Consider the following 19,290-nt stretch of genomic DNA (forward strand, 5'->3'; position numbering starts at 1 on the left):
AGCGGACGTTTCTAGCGTTCGTCGTTGGTCATATAAAAACAGAAAGTATTAGATTATACTGTATTAGATCGTACATAGACTGTCGTTTCAAATAACAGTTTCGATATATCAAAGTTTTCGTATCGTATCAGGGAAACAATTCCAAAAATGAAAAAATAGCTTTAGTTTTGGTAAATCGTCAACGCTATTAATTGTATACTTCTTTTATCAAGAAATATTTGCCCGCTATATAGTTTGCAAAGTGACTATTAACAATTATGAAAATAAAGTATCAAAGTGAGAATAAAATTGCGTAACCAGCACCGTTATCGTAATTTATATCTATCGTTTCACTTTCCCAGCGCAGAAAACCAAATCTTTATCTCCGTCGGCCACAAATCACCGATAGCGTCGTAACCAAAGACTCTAAATCTCCTCCGCCATTGGAATCGCAATTTCTTCAGCTACCTCTACATCAGCCATTAGAATTCCCGCAACACATCAAATAGCAAATGGAAGGCTGTCAGCCGAAAGCAAGGTAAATTTTCAGCCAAGTACCACGGAACATCGCGAGGAACGTTCGCGAGCGGAAACAATTCCGAGGTCGCGAGGTAACACCTCGGCTGGCTGTCTCGAAGGAAGTCTCGAAGGTGAGACGAAGACGTAGAAACAGACTCGGTGCGTCATCCGCGTCACGATCGCTGCCAATGGGATCTCGGATCCAGCAGGGCGATGCTATTGAGTATTTGCATCTCTTGCCTTTCGCGGCGAATGCGAGAGGAAGCTCGCGTTCGTGAGCCGGTGCGACGAGAACGATGGGAAATCCGGTTGCTGGCATATAGGTATGCTCACAGATGGCCGGGTGCGACGAAGACCGTGACAGTATATAGGTGAAAACGACGGTGCTGGCTACCAGAATGGGACAGAGAGCGAGTATACAGAGAATAGGAAGAGGAAGAGAGAGTAAGAGGCAAACGAGGGAAACGGAGCATGGTCGATGTGTCTAGCCTAGCCTGGTTGGCTGGCTGGCTGGCTGGTTGGTTGGCTGGTTCGGGTGGCTGGATGAACCAGGGACCGTCTAGGTTGCGTCTGCCCCCGCACAAACTCGGTATTATCTATACGTCTAGACACCCCTGCGCCACCGAGAGAAGACCATAGCGGTTTGGCGCTCCGCTTGTAATTTACAGCGCGCCCCGCCGTGTCTCTACATCTACGATCCCGCAAATTTCTCTCTTCGGTCGTGTCTCTTTACCTGTCTTTCTTTCTTCTCTTTTCTTTACATTTTCCCCCGCTTGACCTTTGCACTCTTCCAGCGTGCACCTGGATACGTCGATCCCATCGGATCGTACCGATAATCGCTCTCCGAGCAGATGGTAAAGCAATCGATCATATCGGGATCGTATCGGGCTGTTCAAGAAATTCGTATTATTTTTAGTATAAATTTCTATCAAATAATGAAACGTTCGAATAAATACTACCTTGAACAGGACTAACACGAAATATTCAATATTCGTTCGTAAAATAGACGTCTTTGTACTCGTTAATATTTATTGTAATCTCTTATTACAAACTTATTCGAGAAATTAAATAGTCTAGAAGCCGAGTTCGAAGGAGTTCGTTATTAAAAGGAGCGAAACATTGTTCGAGAAAAAACTTGTGAACTTAAGAATTGATCGTTATACCTTCCATTCCATTCCCGCTGATAGTCTGATGATTCTAGTTAAATCTTTTCTAATTCTCATTAACAATTCTCCGCACAATCTCATGTACGTATATGTAATGGCAGTGTTTATATGTATAAGCATCAATGACAGTCATGTAAATTGATAGCCATGTAAATTACAAGTTTCAAATCGTCCAGTCTGAAAGAAAAAGACATCTGGAAAACTATTCGATCGATAGGAGAAATGCAAGAACGATAAGAGTAACGTGTTATAAGGACTTCGAGCGATGGACACGCGAATCGCTACGGGAATTCCTCTCTCGGACTGCCGATGGTGCTCGCGTGCGCGATGCCGCCACTTCAGACATCACCGGCGTACGAGTGATCGAGGGGATCACGGCCACGTGAAAAGGGAAGCAGCCGTCAATTGGTATACACGGTGTACACACGAGACGTGCGTGAAGAGAGTGCGAATATTGGTATCGCGATAACGAACGGGAAACCCTCGCGTGTCCGAAAGTACGAGCCACCCCAGCCAGTGCACGTTATCCACGGAACACGCGTGCATTATATCGACGATCTCTCGGTGATTAATGCCAGCTGTTAGTACCAGGAGGCTCCAGTCAATTGAATCTCATCGTTCGGCCGCATATAAGCCTCGCTCGGTTGCCTTTATCCGTCTCTCTCTCTCTCTCTCTTTCTCATTCTCTCTCACTCGCTCGCACCCTCTCTGTAATACACGAACCAACTATCTCGGTTTTCGAAGAAGAGTTGCAACGTCGACGCTTAAATAATAAATCCTATGGAATCGCCTTACCGTGTCGGGAAGAAGAAAAGAGGAGAGGAGAGACGTTGTTCATTTCTCGAGGCTGCAGGTAACGGAAAGAATAAAGTTTTCCTGGTAGACCCGTGGATAGTAAAGTCCCTGGCAAGTCCGTGGCACGTTAAACTTTCCAGTTTCGAGAACGCAATTTTCCCAAGGGAATCAGTCCTCGCTAATGCAAGAGTGGTTATAGACGGAGAAAGAGAGGAAGGGATAGAGAGAAAACAGGTATAAAGGGGGACGATATTATGGGAGAGGGAAAATGTGCGCGGGCGGGAATGGCGACGAGGAGTTTGAGGGTTGAACGAGCTGACGCTTTAAGCGATGTAAGTTACAGAAACTACGCTTCCGACCAGTCTCGGGCGCAGATTAGTCGTAATCTTGGCGCATTGCACTCTGCAGCCGTTTCCAACCCCCTTCCTACACCCTTCCCCCCTGTTGCTGTTGCTCCAGTCCTCACAACTACAAAGCTTTTCAAACCGTTACCTCGAACCAAGACGAACGTGTTAGACGCACCTAAATTCACGTACACCAGAGGTGTACATCGCGTTACCTCGACATTGCGACACACAGAACTCTCTCTCTCTACCTATTCGCCACTGTATCGCCGCTTTGATTATTTCCTGCAGGCTTAAGCCGCTACGTCTACGCCTTCCTTCGTACGGCTGCGGGTTACAACTCGCGCACCGAAGATTAAACACTTCTTGGTTTATGGCCTCGTAGCCGGTCCTTAGACTCGGTTTACCTTGGCTCAACGAGATTTCCCGCGGTACCTCGTTTCCTACCTTTTATATGGCTGTTACTGAAAATCAATAATTCGCTGATCGAGCCTTGATGCTCGAAAATACTCTGCTTTCACGATCTTCGCACGCTTACTTACTTACTTACTTACTGTACTAAGTTGGCGATTTTTTTTTTTTTTTTTTTTTTTTTTGGTAAGATGATTTTCTGGAAAATATGTCAAACTTTGTATGAAATATATCAAATTGTATATTGGAAATGGAGATGGAATTAGATAGAGACTATGGCAACGGATACCGTATCGAACAAACTACACCAAAGCTCTACTTGGGTATAAGTGATTTCAATAACATACTGTTCATCCGTTCCACGTGAAAACTACGATTCCCTATCGTATCGTGTATTATATATAAATTTTCTGTTTCCTCGGAAATGACGGACGAATCGCAAGATAAAGTAGAAGGTAGAATTGAGAAGAGTAAGGGAAGAAATCCGGTGAACTTCGACAGTATTTGGTAGAGACATGTAGAAAAACAAGTTAATTCTTCCATTTAGTCTCAGGTGATATATGATGTATTTTATTAATATCGAGTGGTATGTGAATTTCAGTAAGGAAATTATGCTACGAGATAAGTTATCTCGGCGCAACTGGTCCAGAAAGTATGAACACCTGTCGGGTGAATTTTTTAACAAGGTACCACAAACCAGCTGGAAGAAAACGCGTAGTGCAGCATCGGCGATGCGCACCACACGAATTTTAATGTTCCCCGGTGTCACTGACCGTAGGTGCTGGCCGAAGAATGCAGAAAGGAGGGATTTCCGGCGGACACTTTCCAACACAAACCACCGGAAGATGCGATTAAGCGTTCACCAATTCTTCTGAAACCATCGCCGTTCATTCCCAGAACGGCATCCGGTATGGTAGGCTTACGATCATCTCGTCCAGAATATAATCTTGAGTTTACAGGTCACTGGTATATCTCGCCGAAACGAACGATCGAACCACCCATTGCACCTGGTGAATTTCGCGTCATGCAGCAAAGATTCATTTTTCTCGGTTAAGTGGAGAATTCTAGTAAATTATGGAATATATATTTTATACACCAGAGACTGTATACTATAAGAAAATGTATTAAAAAATAAATCGTTGTAGTCTCATATGAACAATGTAGTAGTTGACATAGAAATAGATATGTAATTCTTCATTTTGATGCTCATAAAAATGTGATGACGGCTTTGTAGACAACATTCGATTCCAGTAAGAAAATGAATTTCATTTATTTCATTCTTCATATATTTACATTCCAAACCATTTTTGTTTAAGAGTCGGCGGTAATTTTTCCGTCAAGGATATGGGGTTTACTTCGACTGCCACTAATTCTTCGTCGTTCAACCAATCCAAGTATACAAGGTGCTACAAACAGCGATGTTGTATATTGATTTTCGTATATTTCAATTATATAATGTTATAAATGAAATTACCTTGTATTTTTTAAGAACTTGAAAAACTTGCTGAGAATTTATCACAGAATTATTGTCCTCGATGGTGTCACCATTCTCGCGCTTTAAAATTTTCGCTTCTTTTTCTGAGAACTCGTTCAATTTATCAATTACGTAAACTGTCGAGTCGTCGTGCATTATTATGATATTCTCGTTACGCGGATCAAAAATAATATTCGTTATAGGAAATGGCCGGGCTAACCATTGCTTGGGAAGTCGACTTTGTAAATTGTTCGAGAATTTGGTGTATTGTCTTTGTAATATGTTATACTCGACAATCTGAAATTAAACAACCAACGATTAATCATGGAAAATAATTGTTCATAAAATGTGCAGTTTTAGAGCTTTTAATTTTACGTGTGATACTGGAAGTTACAGTAATAATTTACTGCAAGTTTCATGGAAGGCAGAAGGTGCAGGTGATAAAAAGATTATACGTTTTTATAGCTGATCTAATTCTTAGTAACTTATCGTTTTACGATACTAGACCGTTTTAAACGAGAGATATTAAAAGTTTTAATATCTCGAGCTACAGGAAAATCTTTGTTACATCTCGCGCTTTTTTCTTACCTTGTGATCAGAATATACGATAACTAAATTTAACGTGCCTTGTTGGATCGCCATGGCTGTTGGTGGACAACTGTATTTGGGTAACAACCATGCGACAGGTCCATCATTGTTTGTAGCGTCACTAACATTATATACAGCAATCCTACCCTGACGATCAGCACAAACAAAAAATTTACTGTCGGGAGAAAAACACACAAGTCCAACACTCATAATAGATTCCTTATTCGTGTAAAAAAAGCCAAGGTGTCTCAGATGCTTCTTTTCCACTTTATATAATGTTATAGTGCTATTTTTTTCGTCGTTATTTATTGTTACAAATAATTTTCCATTTGGGCTGAATAACATTTTTTGTATTCTGGTTGCAGAAATGTCCGTATCATTTCTCGATAATTGTGCATCTCCCTCGATCACGTCAAAGTTGAAAACTCTAACATGATCATCGGTTGAATAAACAATTGTTTTGGCATCCTTGTTGATAGCACAAGAAAGGATGTGTTCGTCTCTTTTCGTTTTTAATTGCAGCAATTTTATAGGCTCCTCTTCTAACTGGTGGACCATTCCAGGACGTATTGATTCTGAAGATATTTTAGTAGATGATCCAAGCCTCCATAGCTCAAGAAAGTTTGTATATCGTAAAAGAATGCATCTAGATTTTCTACAAACTGTAGCACATGGAAGCTGTAGTAATGGTGGATATTTAACCAGAATTTTTGGTGGATAACTAGACTGGGCTAGATATCCATCTACACCAGCTGAATATAATTTTCCATCAGCTTCTACTAAGGCTCTTACATCATGAGCATGCAACCTTCTTTCGATTCCTTTCACCCATTGTGGCCTACCGCTTGATTTCATAGTTATTTTACAAAAGCTTCTCACTACAGGGTCAACACCAGCACAATATACGATATTCATGTCATGAGATAAAGTAACAGCTAATACATCAGCTGTATGACTTTCATGGGATTCTATTAGAGTACCCATGTGAGGATCCCAAAATGATAAATACCCACGTGAGTCTCCAGAAATTATGATGTTGTCATCCGTAACTGCTAAACACCAGATAATAGTTTCTTTCTTTGCTTCCTTTCTAGAAGTCGTCATTTTATGAATCGCATGACCAGATACGGCATTCCAAACTCTAATTGTGTCAACAGACCCTGTATAGATCATTTCTCCAGTGTTATCCCATTTAATACAAAGGATTCTTCCTTTCTGTTTATCAAATATCCTTTCGTATATCAATGAATGGGGAGTAACAGAAAATGTATTGATATATCCATCCTCTGTACCAACAGCTAAACATGTTTTTTTATGATTAACATCCATGCACCAGGCTGCTCCTCCAGTCACTGCAACTTCGCTTTTGATAGATAATGTCGTTAAATCATATTCTGTTATCATGCCATGAAGACCGGTTGAAAACAATCTTGGACCTATCCACAGAATATTTTCTATGGAATTATCTGGATGACCAGGTATCGTACATTCCACAAAAGGTGCATTCCCAACATTCCAAACTTCAATCGAATTATCATTCCTGTAAAAATGTTATCGTAAATATTGTTACAATCACCTATGAAGTCTAAATAAGTGTAATTTGAGAAACTAACCTCGCAAGTGCTAGCTTTTTCGTCTTACATTCATAAGATAAACAAGTAACAGACCGGGGTTCAAGGTTATAAAACCTAATATTATGTATTTTACAAGTTGACATGATTTATTTTACTCTTTACTACCATTTATGGTAGTATTATTAAACTCTAATTATACAAACTATACTACACGTTAGAAAACATAACCACAATTGTCACACACGTGGATTCTAGAGGGACCTTTTTGTTATGTTGGTACCTATTGTGAGTTGATACTATCAGCAGGGAGGAAATCTGTTTTTGAAAATTTTTGCGATATCTATTTCTCAGATCTTAAACTTTTCAATAAAAACATAGGCATAAGATAAGTGAAAAGAAAAGATATATATTTCTTTTTCATAGTATTATTACATTACAGAAATTAATTACTAAAATATTCTAGAACTTTATTACTTTCTTCATTCGTTATAAAGACTGGCTTATACTGAAAACCATATTTAGTATATTCTGTGATTTCTGTGCAACAGATAATATTAAAATTTTTCTTCAACTTTCATGTGTATAGAAAATAATATCACATCATTATATAATGGAATTTTAACTTCTTTATAAAGAAATAGGTAGATTATCGTTCGTTTAATGACATGAAATGATTATGTTACAATAGATCATGTCACATTCGTGGAATTCGCATTACGCAATATTCTTCTTGAAAATGTAACATATATCTCATATAACAGTAAACAATACAGCGATAAACGTGTCACGCAAGCGCTTAGTCTACTAGAATGTTCCCCCTCTATATCCAACTCACTTCATATCAGTTGCTCGTATGATTAAATTAGTTGCATGCTATACTTGTGTGAGATCGGTCAAAAGTTGGCAAGTAGAACGCGTTACATGGTAGTGTTGGTAGAAACCATAGTGCATAAACGATCAAAATTGACTGCATAATCTGGTTAAATCAATCATCATTTTAAGCGGTGTCAATCGTTTCCTCGTTTAAGGATCTTAAACGTTTTTTGAAAAAGGTAAATAAATTTGGCTTATATTCGGCGCACGAATGTTGTTATCGATTGTCATTCCCAGAAAGTGCGCATGACGCATCAGATTGACGTGTAATATCAGCAATTTGCTTCTCAGGTTAATATTATAATACGTATTCTTCGAGAATTTTTGTTGTAAAAATGTCTTTTTAAAATGAACAAATTCTGGTAAACTTCAATGTTTCATTGTACCAGGTGCTAACGTAGGAAAACGTTAAAGTATCGATATATCGTTGCTGTGTTTCGTAATATTATGTTTATTTGTTTCACTACCGGAACAAAATCATTTGATTTTGATATGTTCGAATATATCGCTTGTAATAATACGCTTTACATCAAAATTTAAAGTATATTAAAAATTTACGTTATTCATTTGCAATAATATCTGTAAGATTGCTTACCGTGTGCAACATTACCGACTTCCGTTTTCTTTTTTTATCTTTGACGTTTCTTGAAAGACACGTTGTATATGTATGTGTTACTTACGTTTTTAACGAAAATATATTTTTTAGCAGCACATTGGATTATGACATTATACATATAACATTATTATATATACATATAACGTAAACGTATAACAATAATAACTATTAACTAATGTTGGTGAATTTTATTTGCAGCTGATCTTAATACGTTGGGAAAATCAATAAAGATTAATTATGCTCATATTTATAGTATTTAAATACTTGTTATACGTAGATGAATGTGAATCTCTAGATGCAAAACGGTCTTGTTAGGATTATCCTGTTAATAAACATTCATAAGGCTAAACGATGTGTCATAAAGAATACTTATAAATGTGAGCAATTTATATCTTGTAATGTTTAAACTTATTTCAGCTATATCTGATATACTGATATCTGATATCTGATTCTCCTCATACATACTGTGATGAATCAGTTTCATATAAAATAATTGCATTTAGGATATAAAAAAATTCTTTGGTAATTTTTATAAATTTTGTCAACATGACACATTATGTTATATTAGAATTATTTAAATCTTCTTTGTTATTTGGAGATGTATAGGTAACTATTAATTTGATACTTTTACTTTTATTTATTAATTGCTTATTACTATTGTGATTTTTAAGAATGAATATACATATTTGGAACTGCAATTTTATAATATAACTTTAGTTGATTAATGTTTTGTTTTTATGTAATTTAGTACAGATACTTCTAACATAGTAATACTTTGTATATTAAATGCTTTGAGAAATTAATAAAATATTTTGGAACATGTTGAAAAGCAAATGTTCTTAGTAATTTTGTGACTAACTCTATTTTAAGGTTGTTGGTACATTCGTGCGCTGGTATTCCTTTGATGTTCTGTTATCACAACAATGTCTCATGATAATAATAGATTCTTTTTCAGTTAAAACAAAAACCAAAAGATGGCAACTTGGCAGAATACACCAGGTGCAGGATTTTATGCAGGGCATCAAGGTTCTGATCTCCTTTCTAAATTATACATATTTTTTATTATGATTCATTACATCTTCAATATGCAATAAAGTAGTTAGTAAACCACAAGCACCATGTTGCTTATTTCAAATGGGTATCACCATTGAATATTACCTATTAAACTGTATAATCATTAATCATAATTTATGGTTATTAGCTAGTATTGAAAAAGTAATAGTGTTTTTATATATGTGGGTAGAGGTTAAAGAAGAGCTAATATAGTTTAAACATGTTGTGTGATTCCCTCAGAAAGAAAAAATTACAAATTGAAGGGAAAACAATATATTTAAAGAAAATCATACATCAACATTTAGTGACTGTTAATGGATCACAAAATCTCACAAAGAGTGATGCTTAACTCAGAATGAAGATTCTATCGCATTGTAATATCTTATTTCTTTTAAATTTGCTTGTGCAGGTTATCCTCCCCAAAATCCTGGTTATCCGTCTCAAGAAGCGTACCCTCCTGGATATCCACCTCCTTACGGAGGAAATCCACCACCACCAGGTCTGTTTAATGTCATTACTTTTTTTTATACCAATACCCTAACTTTTTTTCTAACTAATTAATATTTATGACATTTTATTTGTTTTTAGGTCCTGGTTTTATTCCTCCAGGGGCACCTCCTTACGGACAAATTCCACCAGGTGGCCCAATATTTGGTACAGTTCCACCAGCAAGCATGTATGGGTCAAATTATGAGGAATCTATGCACTCTGATGGCATCAAAGGACTTGAGTTCAGTGATAAAACCATTAGAAATGGATTTATCAGGTGTGTATTCTCGCTGAAGGTTTATAATATTTTCCAATGTTTGTTTTAATAATTTTGACTTTTATCTGCTTTCAGAAAAGTGTACAGTATACTAATGATTCAGCTGCTGATTACAGTATCGATGATTGCACTCTTCCTTTTCCATGAACCTACTAGAAAATATGTTCGATCTCATCAAGAGCTATTTTGGATCTCCTTTGTAGCAACTCTTGTCCTGATTATATGTATGGCTTGTTGCACTAGTGTGAGACGAAAAGCCCCTATGAATTATGTGTTTTTGTTGCTATTTACAATAGCAGAAAGTTTTCTGTTAGCTACTGCTGCTTCTACATACAACTCTAAAGAGGTATGACCCTAAAGATAGTAGTTTATGATTTCTTAATTTATTAGTTAAGAATTTAATAATTATACTCATTACTAATAATAAATAAAAAATAAAACACTACATTTTATTAAATACTTTAGGTACTATTGGCGATTGGAATTACTGCAGCTGTTTGTTTTGCATTAACATTATTCGCATTCCAAACGAAATTTGACTTCACTGCTCTTAACACCATTTTGTTCGTTGCATTGATCATTTTCGTACTCTTTGGAATAATCGCAACAATATGGCGTGGACCAGTTATGACCTTAGTATATGCATCAATTGGGGCCCTTCTTTTCTCTATTTATTTGATCTATGATACACAAATGATGATTGGTGGTAATCACAAGTATTCGATTTCTGCGGAAGAGTATATTTTTGCAGCACTAAGCCTTTATATAGATATCATCAATATCTTCATATACATTTTGACAATTATTGGCGCCTCACGAGATTAAATATTGTAAAACACACTCTTTTGTCGCTGAATTAGTCTTTAATGCAAAATGCTTTTACTTACCATTGTTCTATTCTAACTCTCTCCCATAGAGAGTATATCACAGAAAAGCAATGAAAGGCATTGAAGAAAAAGGTATTAGCAGAGAAGTATGAATTTCTATAAGATAATAGCGTAATAGCTTTTACATAATTTTCAAAGTATATCAAATACAGAGATTATAGAGGAACAAAATTATTTTAAAGTTCAAACTCTAGTTTTATAAGTGAAATAATTCCTATTTTCACTGGGACAGATGAGCCAATCGTTATATGTATAGTGAAAAGTATAAAGTTTACAAAAAATGCAAATGCTCTGCTAACACAATTAATCATGATGTTTTATTTCATCTTTTCTATTAAGAAGGTGTATTTATTTTCATTGAACTTATTTTTAAAAAAGTATAGTTTATTTTGTAAAAAGAATTTTTTTTATTATATCAAGAAATAAATACCGTATGTCCAGCAAATGCGTTTTAACGATGTTAAAATCTGTATTAGATGTAGCATTATAACACGTAGATGTTAATATCATTATTCCAATTATCCTAATAATGTATACATACCTTTACTCGTTATGTATGTGTTAGAAAATAGATGTTATACGTTATATTATTTCAACATATTTGCATAATAAAATAAAATTTTGAAAGTATTAAATAATATTCTTATCTCTTATTGTATAAATTTATTTTGCTTTCTGCACTGATATATAAAACAGAATATTAAACTCATGACCGTGTATAACTGATTTACGTTCATCTCAAATCTACAAGCAAAAGAAATAATTTTACAAATTTTTTAATTTGGTGAAATCCGAAGTAATTATATAGCTATTCTCATTAAAGAAAAGTTATATTCATTAGTTATATTCCATTATTATATTACAAATGTTTATGTAAATTAATATTTATATGTAAGCAATTAGAGAGGAAATGAAAGTGTTCACGCCTGTAGTTCTAATTGTTCCGGGGATAGTGCTGCACCATGCGACCAAGTGTTGAAGGCGACGCACGCTAGCATATACAAAAACTTATAAAATTAGAGATCTCTGGCTTGTTTGGTTCCACGTTAGCATATACAAGAATCTATGTATTAAAATTTAAAGCACAGACAAGTATACAGCATAGATCTTGCATTTTATGGGATCCTATGACCCATGTTCTGAAATATCGATCGTGTAAAAATAATTTCTGTCTAAGAACGGATCAGCGCAATGGGTAAACGCTACAGAAAAATAATTAAAATATTGCTCCTGTTTATTCATCTTATTTGTTTTACTCCATTATATATAAGACTTGGTATTTTTCTGACCACGTTATACAGGGTGCTCGGCTACAGGTGTAAAAAATTTGAGAGGTGATTTTTGAAGCTAAAATAAGATGAAAATCAGAAATACAAAAATTGAGTTTTCTGCTTTGTATTTTAATTATTGTAAATTAAAAATTAGCCAAAATAATCCTGTGTGCGAGCAAACCTACTTGCATGAGCGAAAGTAATGTAGCGAAAAGAAGGTAATGACATTCGAAGACATAAATCATCCTGTTACATTAAGTGAAATTGTGTAACAAGCGAATTATACATTTTCTTAAAGTGTGTTAAATCAGAATCATGTAAAAACAGAACTGTATATATATATGTATTTTAAATTATATTGTATAGTACTTCATTACTGTAATAATAACTTTATTTTATTGCTGTAGTAATTATCACTGTGTTATTTTTAATCGAACAGTACCACTGACGATTATATCTTCAATATTCAACTCATAATATTAATATTAATAACAATACGTACGAATCTATGCAATTTCTTGACTACAAGATAACAATACCAGTTACTATGTCCTAACTTTCACATCATCGAATAGTGTCAAAGCAATCAGAGCATAGACGATGTACAATTTCTGAAAACTTTGTCACCTCAGTTCGTATTGAAACTTGATCGGTGATACTTTATCTATTGCAATCATTTACAGGAACTTTCAATCATTCCGCTATGTTTAAATTTATTTATTTATATTTTTTTATAATCCTTCCGGTTATTATAAGCGCTGCAAAAAAGGAACATAAAATTTTTTCAGGTAATTTATTGATTTTTCTTCTCAATACATATTCACCTGTAATATTTATGTTATACGTGATTAAAAAATTTCAATGTAATTGATCTCAAATAACCTTATCTACAGTATTATTTACAATTATTTATTAATTACTTCTATATTAGTACATGTAAGTACAATCACTTATTAATAATATTCAGACTTTATTCAAGACAGAATAATTTTTTACAATTAGATCAAACGGCAAACTTTTTTGAGAAGTTAGAGGATTAATTTACTAGGTGACGCATAAAAAATTGGTTTAAAAATTGCAATTGGTCGGAATCGTAAAGAAAATAGTAAAGGCCACCTTTTACAACCTTTTATTTGAGCCTGTTATCTTTACTACTATCTAACTACTATTTAAAGATCTTTATATTCTCCGATACGTTGTTTGTACGTCAACTGATTTCGATGAAATTTTCAACATGTGTGCGGTAAAGCATTGACAAAGAAAATCGTAAAATATTTTGATACTAATGTCCCTAAAATAAAATAAACAAAATAAGTAATTTTTTGTAATACAATCTAATATACGAACATTCAAATGAAGAAGGTCACTCGATCTTGCTCGATAAATACATTCGTTTGAAATAATTACGTAATAAATGATATACACTAATTAATGAAAATTATAGAAACAATGTCAATTTACAGATATAATTGAAAGATTAAGAGAAAAGTCAACTGATGAAGAACACGGAGGAATTATTGCTATGAAAAAACAACTGTTTCAGTGAGTATAGCACTAGAAAATTGAATAAAAATTCTTATAATAAAAACAGACAAATTTCTATTATGCTATCCTAATTAACGTAATTATTATTAAATAATCGTTGTTAAGAATAAAAAAGATATTTTTAACCAAAATTGAAATGATATAAAATTAATGTGTAATATATACAATTAAATGTGTTTAGAGATATTTTTACAGAACATCAGAAAGATGACAAATTGCAATTTGGCTATGTTTGCGAAAACCCAGTTCAATGGGAACAAAGATTCGAAGAAAAAGATCTTCCGAATAATCGACATCGTGGAAAGGTACAGCAAAAATATTAAATTTAAGCTACTCTTAGTAAAAAGACATGAACTCAATGATTATTATAATTTAATTACATTATAATTGGTAATCTATGGTATTATTTTTTTTAAATATAAAATAATATTTATGCAGGTTAAGTGGGCAAATATAGATGGCAGCTATGGTGAGCACTACTGGGACTTAAATCATAAGTAATCTTTATACAGAAAGTGACGAAACGTATAAACTAATCATCGTTACAGCTCTGTAAATCTATTCTATAAATGTTAATTGGAACATAACTTATGTATATTTACAATCATGTATGTTACAAAATAAGCATCATATTTACTTCCATATGTGTCTGTTTAATTAAAATTTTATACAAGTTATTCCTCCTATATAAACAAAATCAAAGTCGTTGATTTATGATTAATCAAACTTTATTGATTCTTTGAAAATCTTATAAAATGACGAAAAAATATTATATACTTGCTATTATTTCTCTAATTATTGAAAATGTGTAGAAGATCGTAACTTCATTGTAATACGGTGCGATCAAAAAGACAACTTTATTTCAAAGAATCTTGTAATAGATATCAGAAGCATTTTACTCTGGCAGATAACGAAGCACTCTGGTTTGAAATTTATTTTATTAAACCTTTAACTTTAACACCTTTAAACTTAAATACGTAGGATTTTGTATATGTTAGTGTTCGACCAAACAGGGGTAGATCCTTCATTTTATAGGTTCTTGTATATGCTGGCGTGGATCATCTTTTCTGCATGGCGCAGCACTAGTCCAGAAAAAACTATAAGCATAAACACTCTCATTTTCTCTCTGGTTGAATCGATTCTACACGAATAACATCATTTTTTGTACGAGATTATTCAAAACTGAATTACACTGATCTAGTTGAGCATTTATAGCTTTGGATTAAAAAATTAGAAAACATACGTTTAAATTAACAAAGCTATGCATTCTGTACATAGCAATATATGTAAAAAGTAAAATACTTGATTGAAATATGTAAAATACTTGATAAACTAAACTTTTTTATCATATATATTTTTACAATATTATTTTCTTCATCTTTTTCATTTTCCTACCTTTTCCCTACGGATTTTTATTTTCCCTATTTATTTTCCCTGCGTATAATAGTTAATAAATGCTAAAATTAGCAAATTGGGAATGAATAATTTTGCTTTTTATTGTATAAGCGTTGCATGTATTAATGCACATCGCATACTTATAAAATATAAAATCATGTTTTACATTGCATATTAGTAATATGTAAATGTAACCTATTGTTAAACCATATCATAACAATATCTTCTTATATATATACAAATATATATCTTATACAAAACTACAAAACTCTATATGGAATGTTTAATAAAATAGACTATAATTTTAATAATTTATAATAATTTCATAAACAATATTTAAAGTCTACTTCGCATCCCACCAGCAGCAGTAATAGTTTCGCCAGTAATATATGAAGCATCATCACTTGCCAAAAATGCAGCAACATTTGCTATATCATCTGGTTCACCAAATCTTTGCATTGGTATTGTTGATAACACAGCTTCTCCTGTCTCACCTTCATAAAGCTGTGTAATATTATTGTACAATATTACTATATATTATTAGTGATATAGTAAGATAGCAACAAAAGGATATAAAAATTCATACCACTTGTGAAAATTTAGTCTTTATAATACCAGGTGCTATGCAATTGACACGAATTCCTTCAGGTGCAAGAGTAGCAGCAGCTACTTGATTTATTCCTAACAATGCAGTTTTACTAACACCATATGCACCTAGTAACTGCAATATTAATTTTATTTTTTAATATAAGAATTACATAAACATACTATATATTAAATAAGATAAGATATATGATTTTTTAAATATAATTACATTAAATGGCGCATATGCTGCTATTGAAGATACAAGAATTATCGATGCAGATTTACTCTTTCTTAAAAGTGGCAAAGCTTCTTGTAATAAAAGAAATGTACTCTTAACATTAGTATCAAAAATTTTATCCCATACTTCCTCTGAAGTTTCAAAAAATGTAGATTGTGTTGGATTTGTGCCAGCATTTGATACAAGAATATCTAAGCTACCAAATTCTTGTTCAGTCTAAAATATTATTAATAAATTGTACTTTTGTGTATACTTTAAAATCTTCATATTTACGAACTAAACTAAATAACAAAGTTACGCTCTTAAGAAGATTTTTTCTATCTTCACTTTTTCCCACATGACATACGGTACCACAAACATTTAAACCTTCAGATTTAAGTTGTTCTACAGCCTTTTTTACATTTGATTCTTTGCGGCTGCTGATCATTACTTTAGCACCTTCTTCAGCTAAACGTTTTACTATTGCAAAGCCAATACTACAACAAATTACATTTTATAAATTAGAATATATAATTTATGGAAAAAGATTGGGATTCCAAAATGCCAATAAATGTTATCAAACCCTTCTGTTGATGCTGTAACAATAGCTACTTTTCCTTCTAGTCGTTTACATTTCATTTTTGAAAAATTGCGATTAACTTGCTGTATGGTTTGACTTATTGGAGAACGCAACATAATTTTTCTAATTAAACTTTAAACGAATTTTACAAAAATGATACTTTGACCTGTTGTTGATTGCGTTGAAAGTTCTTACGTTCAGAATTCTGTTTTTCCCTGGATAGTGCTGCACCATACGGTCAAATCCTGAAGATGGCACATGTTAGCATATACAAGAACCTATAAAATTAGGGATCTACCCTGTTCAGTTGCATGTTAGCATATACAAAAACTTACGTATTTTAATTTAAAGTTAGGAATCTGTCTTGTTTGATTGGACACTAGCATAGGCAAGAACTTATTTAATTGTCTTTATAAACAGTATATTGGTTCTATAAGAAAGTTCATATCTACTTTTCTATTCGAGATAGATAAGTATAAGAATAACAAAATCGTGCAATAATTAAACGAATTGTAAGTTGCGTAAGAAAGAGAAATTAATTGTTTACCGCTTGTATATCGTTGGAATTCAAAAGGACGCTGTTTCACGTACTATGATTAAACTGAATTAAATGTTTTATTAGGCAAGCAAAAGAGTATTCGCTTCCAACATATCATGGAACAACAGAATTAAAAGAAATTGAAGATAGTCCAAAACATAGGCTTACGAATAGCGAGGAGATACAGAATCTCCACACCCATCAACGTAAGGCATGTAGAGGTAGGAATGACGAATTTGTCGGATAGACTAAACATGCTAGCACAAAAGTATGTTCCTAATCTACGATCGAAAAAGAGTTAACATGATTCAGAATTTTACTAACCAAGCGCAATTGACATTGGTAGAAGATCAGAGCACAGAGCATAGATCAAAGTGACGCAAGTGTGGAAAAACATGGAGAGACGTGAGAAAATGATATACATATAAGAAAAATTTATGCGATAATTCATATACATGATATATTAACCCAGAAAAAATCGGAGAACCTTGATAAATACGGAGGAGGGATACTTGAGAAAGAAAATCATGATAGATGACAGTTACGCAGAGAAATATACACGAACAGATCTAGGATGGGTCAAAGAATTGCGAACGGAGCTAACTTTAGTATAAAGAAAGAAGATGAACGGAGAGAAGATAATATCATAAGTATTTGAAACAAAGCATCAATCGTCACTGTGGAGGCATTAGCGATAAACAAAGCAACTGAATATTTGGAAAAAGAGTTTCCTCAGTCATAATACTAACAGAACAATAATACAACATAACTCAGCAAGCGACCTGTCGGTGACAGGAGCGACAGAAGCCTAAAACTCTTAGGCAACAAAGTAAGAAACAGCCCACAGATTAGAAAAATTGCAGAGAGATTGTTGCTGGGAAATTACAGAAGAGAGACATCAGGTTGACGTGGGTGTCCACAAACAAAGATATAGCGGGGAACGAAAGAGGAGATACACGAGCGAAGGAAGTAATGTGGAGTACCAACACCAAGAGGAAGATATAAAAATTCCAATTTCAAATGTCTACAGAGAAATGAAAGAGAAAGTAAATTTCCGCAGCAACGTTCCTGAAAAACTTTAGCTTTTCTCGGTCATCGACCGTCAACATCAGTGATCTTTTGTAGTAAAAATCCTCGTCGAAAGGGAATGGTCATTTAAAGTGCTTGAACGTGACGAATTTGTTACGTAATGCTTTCTGAACGTAGGCTCTCTTATTATTCCTGTATTCTGATACATTTCACGAGCTAATTTCCTGCTGCTTTATAAATATCACGCTACTTTCTCATTAAATATGAGTATAGATGTAAATACATGGCAACTAAATACAATTTAAGAGTAATTAGAACGTTGACATCTCTTTCAAAAAAGAAAAAAGACAATTGGGTTACGATCCATGACTCCTTTGAGACCTTTTGAGAAAAGATGCGTTCAATAGAAATTTGACTTTGAAGATTACGATCAACATCAATTTTATATAAATTTTATTTTGCAAATATCCACCGATCCAGCTATCTAGGATCAATTTACGCTAGTTTTTTACACTTACTTTTTATACATTCTAGCATACGTACTTAGCATACGTACGTTCGAATTAATAAATATTTATTAAACATAAACCATTTGAGTATGCTCATGTATGATTATATGCAAGAAAAACATGATCTCGGTGGAATTTGGATTCAGAAAATATCTGTGCAATATCTTAAACATTAGACACCTGAAGGACGAATAGTCACCTTAAATTTATATGCAGCACAGTAAATATGTAAATATTTTGGTTAAAAAACACACCCTCAAATAAACTTATATAATCTAATATATTACAGAAGTTTGGATAAGTTACAAAGTTCAATCTGACAAGCGATTCTTTCTAGATTTTACGGTGCAAAACTAATCATGTCAAATACGCGTTTATTACCGAGGAAGGTACCATTTTACTTCTCAAAACAAAACTATAAGATACTTATATTTTACTGATTATAGTAATATTACTGAGCTTTTCGTTAAATTATTCGTTATTATCGCATAAACTCAACGACGTCGAGATCGATTTTGGTATCTGTTGAAGTTATTAGATGTGTGAACAAGGGAACGCGTGAATAAATTGTAAGGT

General features: G+C 33.7%; 5 protein-coding genes across 8 annotated transcripts; 3 read left to right on the forward strand and 2 right to left on the reverse strand.

The window, feature by feature from the left end:
• The first annotated feature begins 3,397 nt into the window (after positions 1-3,397).
• Positions 3,398-4,279, forward strand: LOC139986294 (uncharacterized). Of its 2 annotated transcripts, XM_072001520.1 has the most exons (4): positions 3,398-3,721; positions 3,816-3,900; positions 3,993-4,122; positions 4,174-4,279. In XM_072001520.1, the coding sequence occupies exons 1-4, from the start codon at positions 3,639-3,641 to the stop codon at positions 4,266-4,268; spliced, it is 393 nt and encodes a 130-aa protein (XP_071857621.1). In that variant the 5' UTR covers positions 3,398-3,638; the 3' UTR covers positions 4,269-4,279. The 2 variants fall into 2 exon arrangements, with proteins under 2 accessions (XP_071857621.1, XP_073967779.1); XM_074111678.1 differs by having other exon boundaries at positions 3,993-4,268.
• Positions 4,280-4,459: 180 nt separating this feature from the next.
• On the reverse strand, positions 4,460-7,186 carry L(3)72dn (UTP4 small subunit processome component l(3)72Dn). The gene is made up of 4 exons (XM_072001497.1): positions 6,890-7,186; positions 5,277-6,816; positions 4,689-4,985; positions 4,460-4,620 (listed from the first exon to the last, which is right to left on the reverse strand). Exons 1-4 carry the CDS (start codon positions 6,991-6,993, stop codon positions 4,504-4,506), a joined length of 2,058 nt encoding a protein of 685 aa, XP_071857598.1. The 5' UTR covers positions 6,994-7,186; the 3' UTR covers positions 4,460-4,503.
• Positions 7,187-7,638: 452 nt separating this feature from the next.
• Positions 7,639-11,767, forward strand: Lfg (Glutamate NMDA receptor-associated protein 1 lifeguard). Of its 3 annotated transcripts, none has more exons than XM_072001508.1 (6): positions 7,639-7,902; positions 9,283-9,365; positions 9,802-9,891; positions 9,981-10,158; positions 10,234-10,504; positions 10,624-11,767. In XM_072001508.1, exons 2-6 carry the CDS (start codon positions 9,314-9,316, stop codon positions 10,981-10,983), a joined length of 951 nt encoding a protein of 316 aa, XP_071857609.1. In that variant the 5' UTR covers positions 7,639-7,902; positions 9,283-9,313; the 3' UTR covers positions 10,984-11,767. The 3 variants fall into 3 exon arrangements, with proteins under 3 accessions (XP_071857609.1, XP_071857608.1, XP_071857610.1); XM_072001507.1 differs by having other exon boundaries at positions 7,641-7,902; positions 9,295-9,365; XM_072001509.1 differs by lacking the exon at positions 7,639-7,902 and adding an exon at positions 7,963-8,014 and having other exon boundaries at positions 9,295-9,365.
• A 75-nt stretch (positions 11,768-11,842) lies between these two features.
• LOC139986295 (uncharacterized) lies at positions 11,843-15,168 on the forward strand. The gene is made up of 4 exons (XM_072001521.1): positions 11,843-13,104; positions 13,780-13,858; positions 14,043-14,166; positions 14,300-15,168. Exons 1-4 carry the CDS (start codon positions 13,020-13,022, stop codon positions 14,360-14,362), a joined length of 351 nt encoding a protein of 116 aa, XP_071857622.1. The 5' UTR covers positions 11,843-13,019; the 3' UTR covers positions 14,363-15,168.
• Positions 15,169-15,332: 164 nt separating this feature from the next.
• Positions 15,333-16,964, reverse strand: LOC139986289 (dehydrogenase/reductase SDR family member 4). The gene is made up of 5 exons (XM_072001516.1): positions 16,642-16,964; positions 16,378-16,555; positions 16,071-16,295; positions 15,843-15,977; positions 15,333-15,760 (listed from the first exon to the last, which is right to left on the reverse strand). The coding sequence occupies exons 1-5, from the start codon at positions 16,752-16,754 to the stop codon at positions 15,593-15,595; spliced, it is 819 nt and encodes a 272-aa protein (XP_071857617.1). The 5' UTR covers positions 16,755-16,964; the 3' UTR covers positions 15,333-15,592.
• Positions 16,965-19,290: the final 2,326 nt, after the last annotated feature.

This window comes from Bombus fervidus, chromosome 4, assembly GCF_041682495.2.
Source record: "Bombus fervidus isolate BK054 chromosome 4, iyBomFerv1, whole genome shotgun sequence".
Lineage (NCBI taxonomy): Eukaryota > Metazoa > Arthropoda > Insecta > Hymenoptera > Apidae > Bombus > Bombus fervidus.

Excerpts from the sequence above, each read along its gene's own strand:
- LOC139986294 (XM_074111678.1), top strand. The coding sequence starts at position 3,639 with ATGACGGACGAATCGCAAGATAAAGTAGAAGGTAGAATTGAGAAGAGT. Across the intron at positions 3,722-3,815 it reads GTGAACTTCGACAGTATTTG|TAAGGAAATTATGCTACGAG; the intron begins GTAGAGACATGT and ends TGTGAATTTCAG. Across the intron at positions 3,901-3,992 it reads CGGGTGAATTTTTTAACAAG|GTGCTGGCCGAAGAATGCAG; the intron begins GTACCACAAACC and ends CACTGACCGTAG.
- LOC139986289 (XM_072001516.1), bottom strand. The coding sequence starts at position 16,754 with ATGTTGCGTTCTCCAATAAGTCAAACCATACAGCAAGTTAATCGCAAT. Across the intron at positions 16,296-16,377 it reads GAAAAAATCTTCTTAAGAGC|ACTGAACAAGAATTTGGTAG; the intron begins GTAACTTTGTTA and ends ATAATATTTTAG. Across the intron at positions 15,761-15,842 it reads AGACTAAATTTTCACAAGTG|CTTTATGAAGGTGAGACAGG; the intron begins GTATGAATTTTT and ends AATATTACACAG.
- Lfg (XM_072001508.1), top strand. The coding sequence starts at position 9,314 with ATGGCAACTTGGCAGAATACACCAGGTGCAGGATTTTATGCAGGGCAT. Across the intron at positions 10,159-10,233 it reads ATTAGAAATGGATTTATCAG|AAAAGTGTACAGTATACTAA; the intron begins GTGTGTATTCTC and ends ATCTGCTTTCAG. Across the intron at positions 10,505-10,623 it reads CTACATACAACTCTAAAGAG|GTACTATTGGCGATTGGAAT; the intron begins GTATGACCCTAA and ends TAAATACTTTAG.
- LOC139986295 (XM_072001521.1), top strand. The coding sequence starts at position 13,020 with ATGTTTAAATTTATTTATTTATATTTTTTTATAATCCTTCCGGTTATT. Across the intron at positions 13,105-13,779 it reads GGAACATAAAATTTTTTCAG|ATATAATTGAAAGATTAAGA; the intron begins GTAATTTATTGA and ends GTCAATTTACAG. Across the intron at positions 13,859-14,042 it reads ATGAAAAAACAACTGTTTCA|AGATATTTTTACAGAACATC; the intron begins GTGAGTATAGCA and ends AAATGTGTTTAG.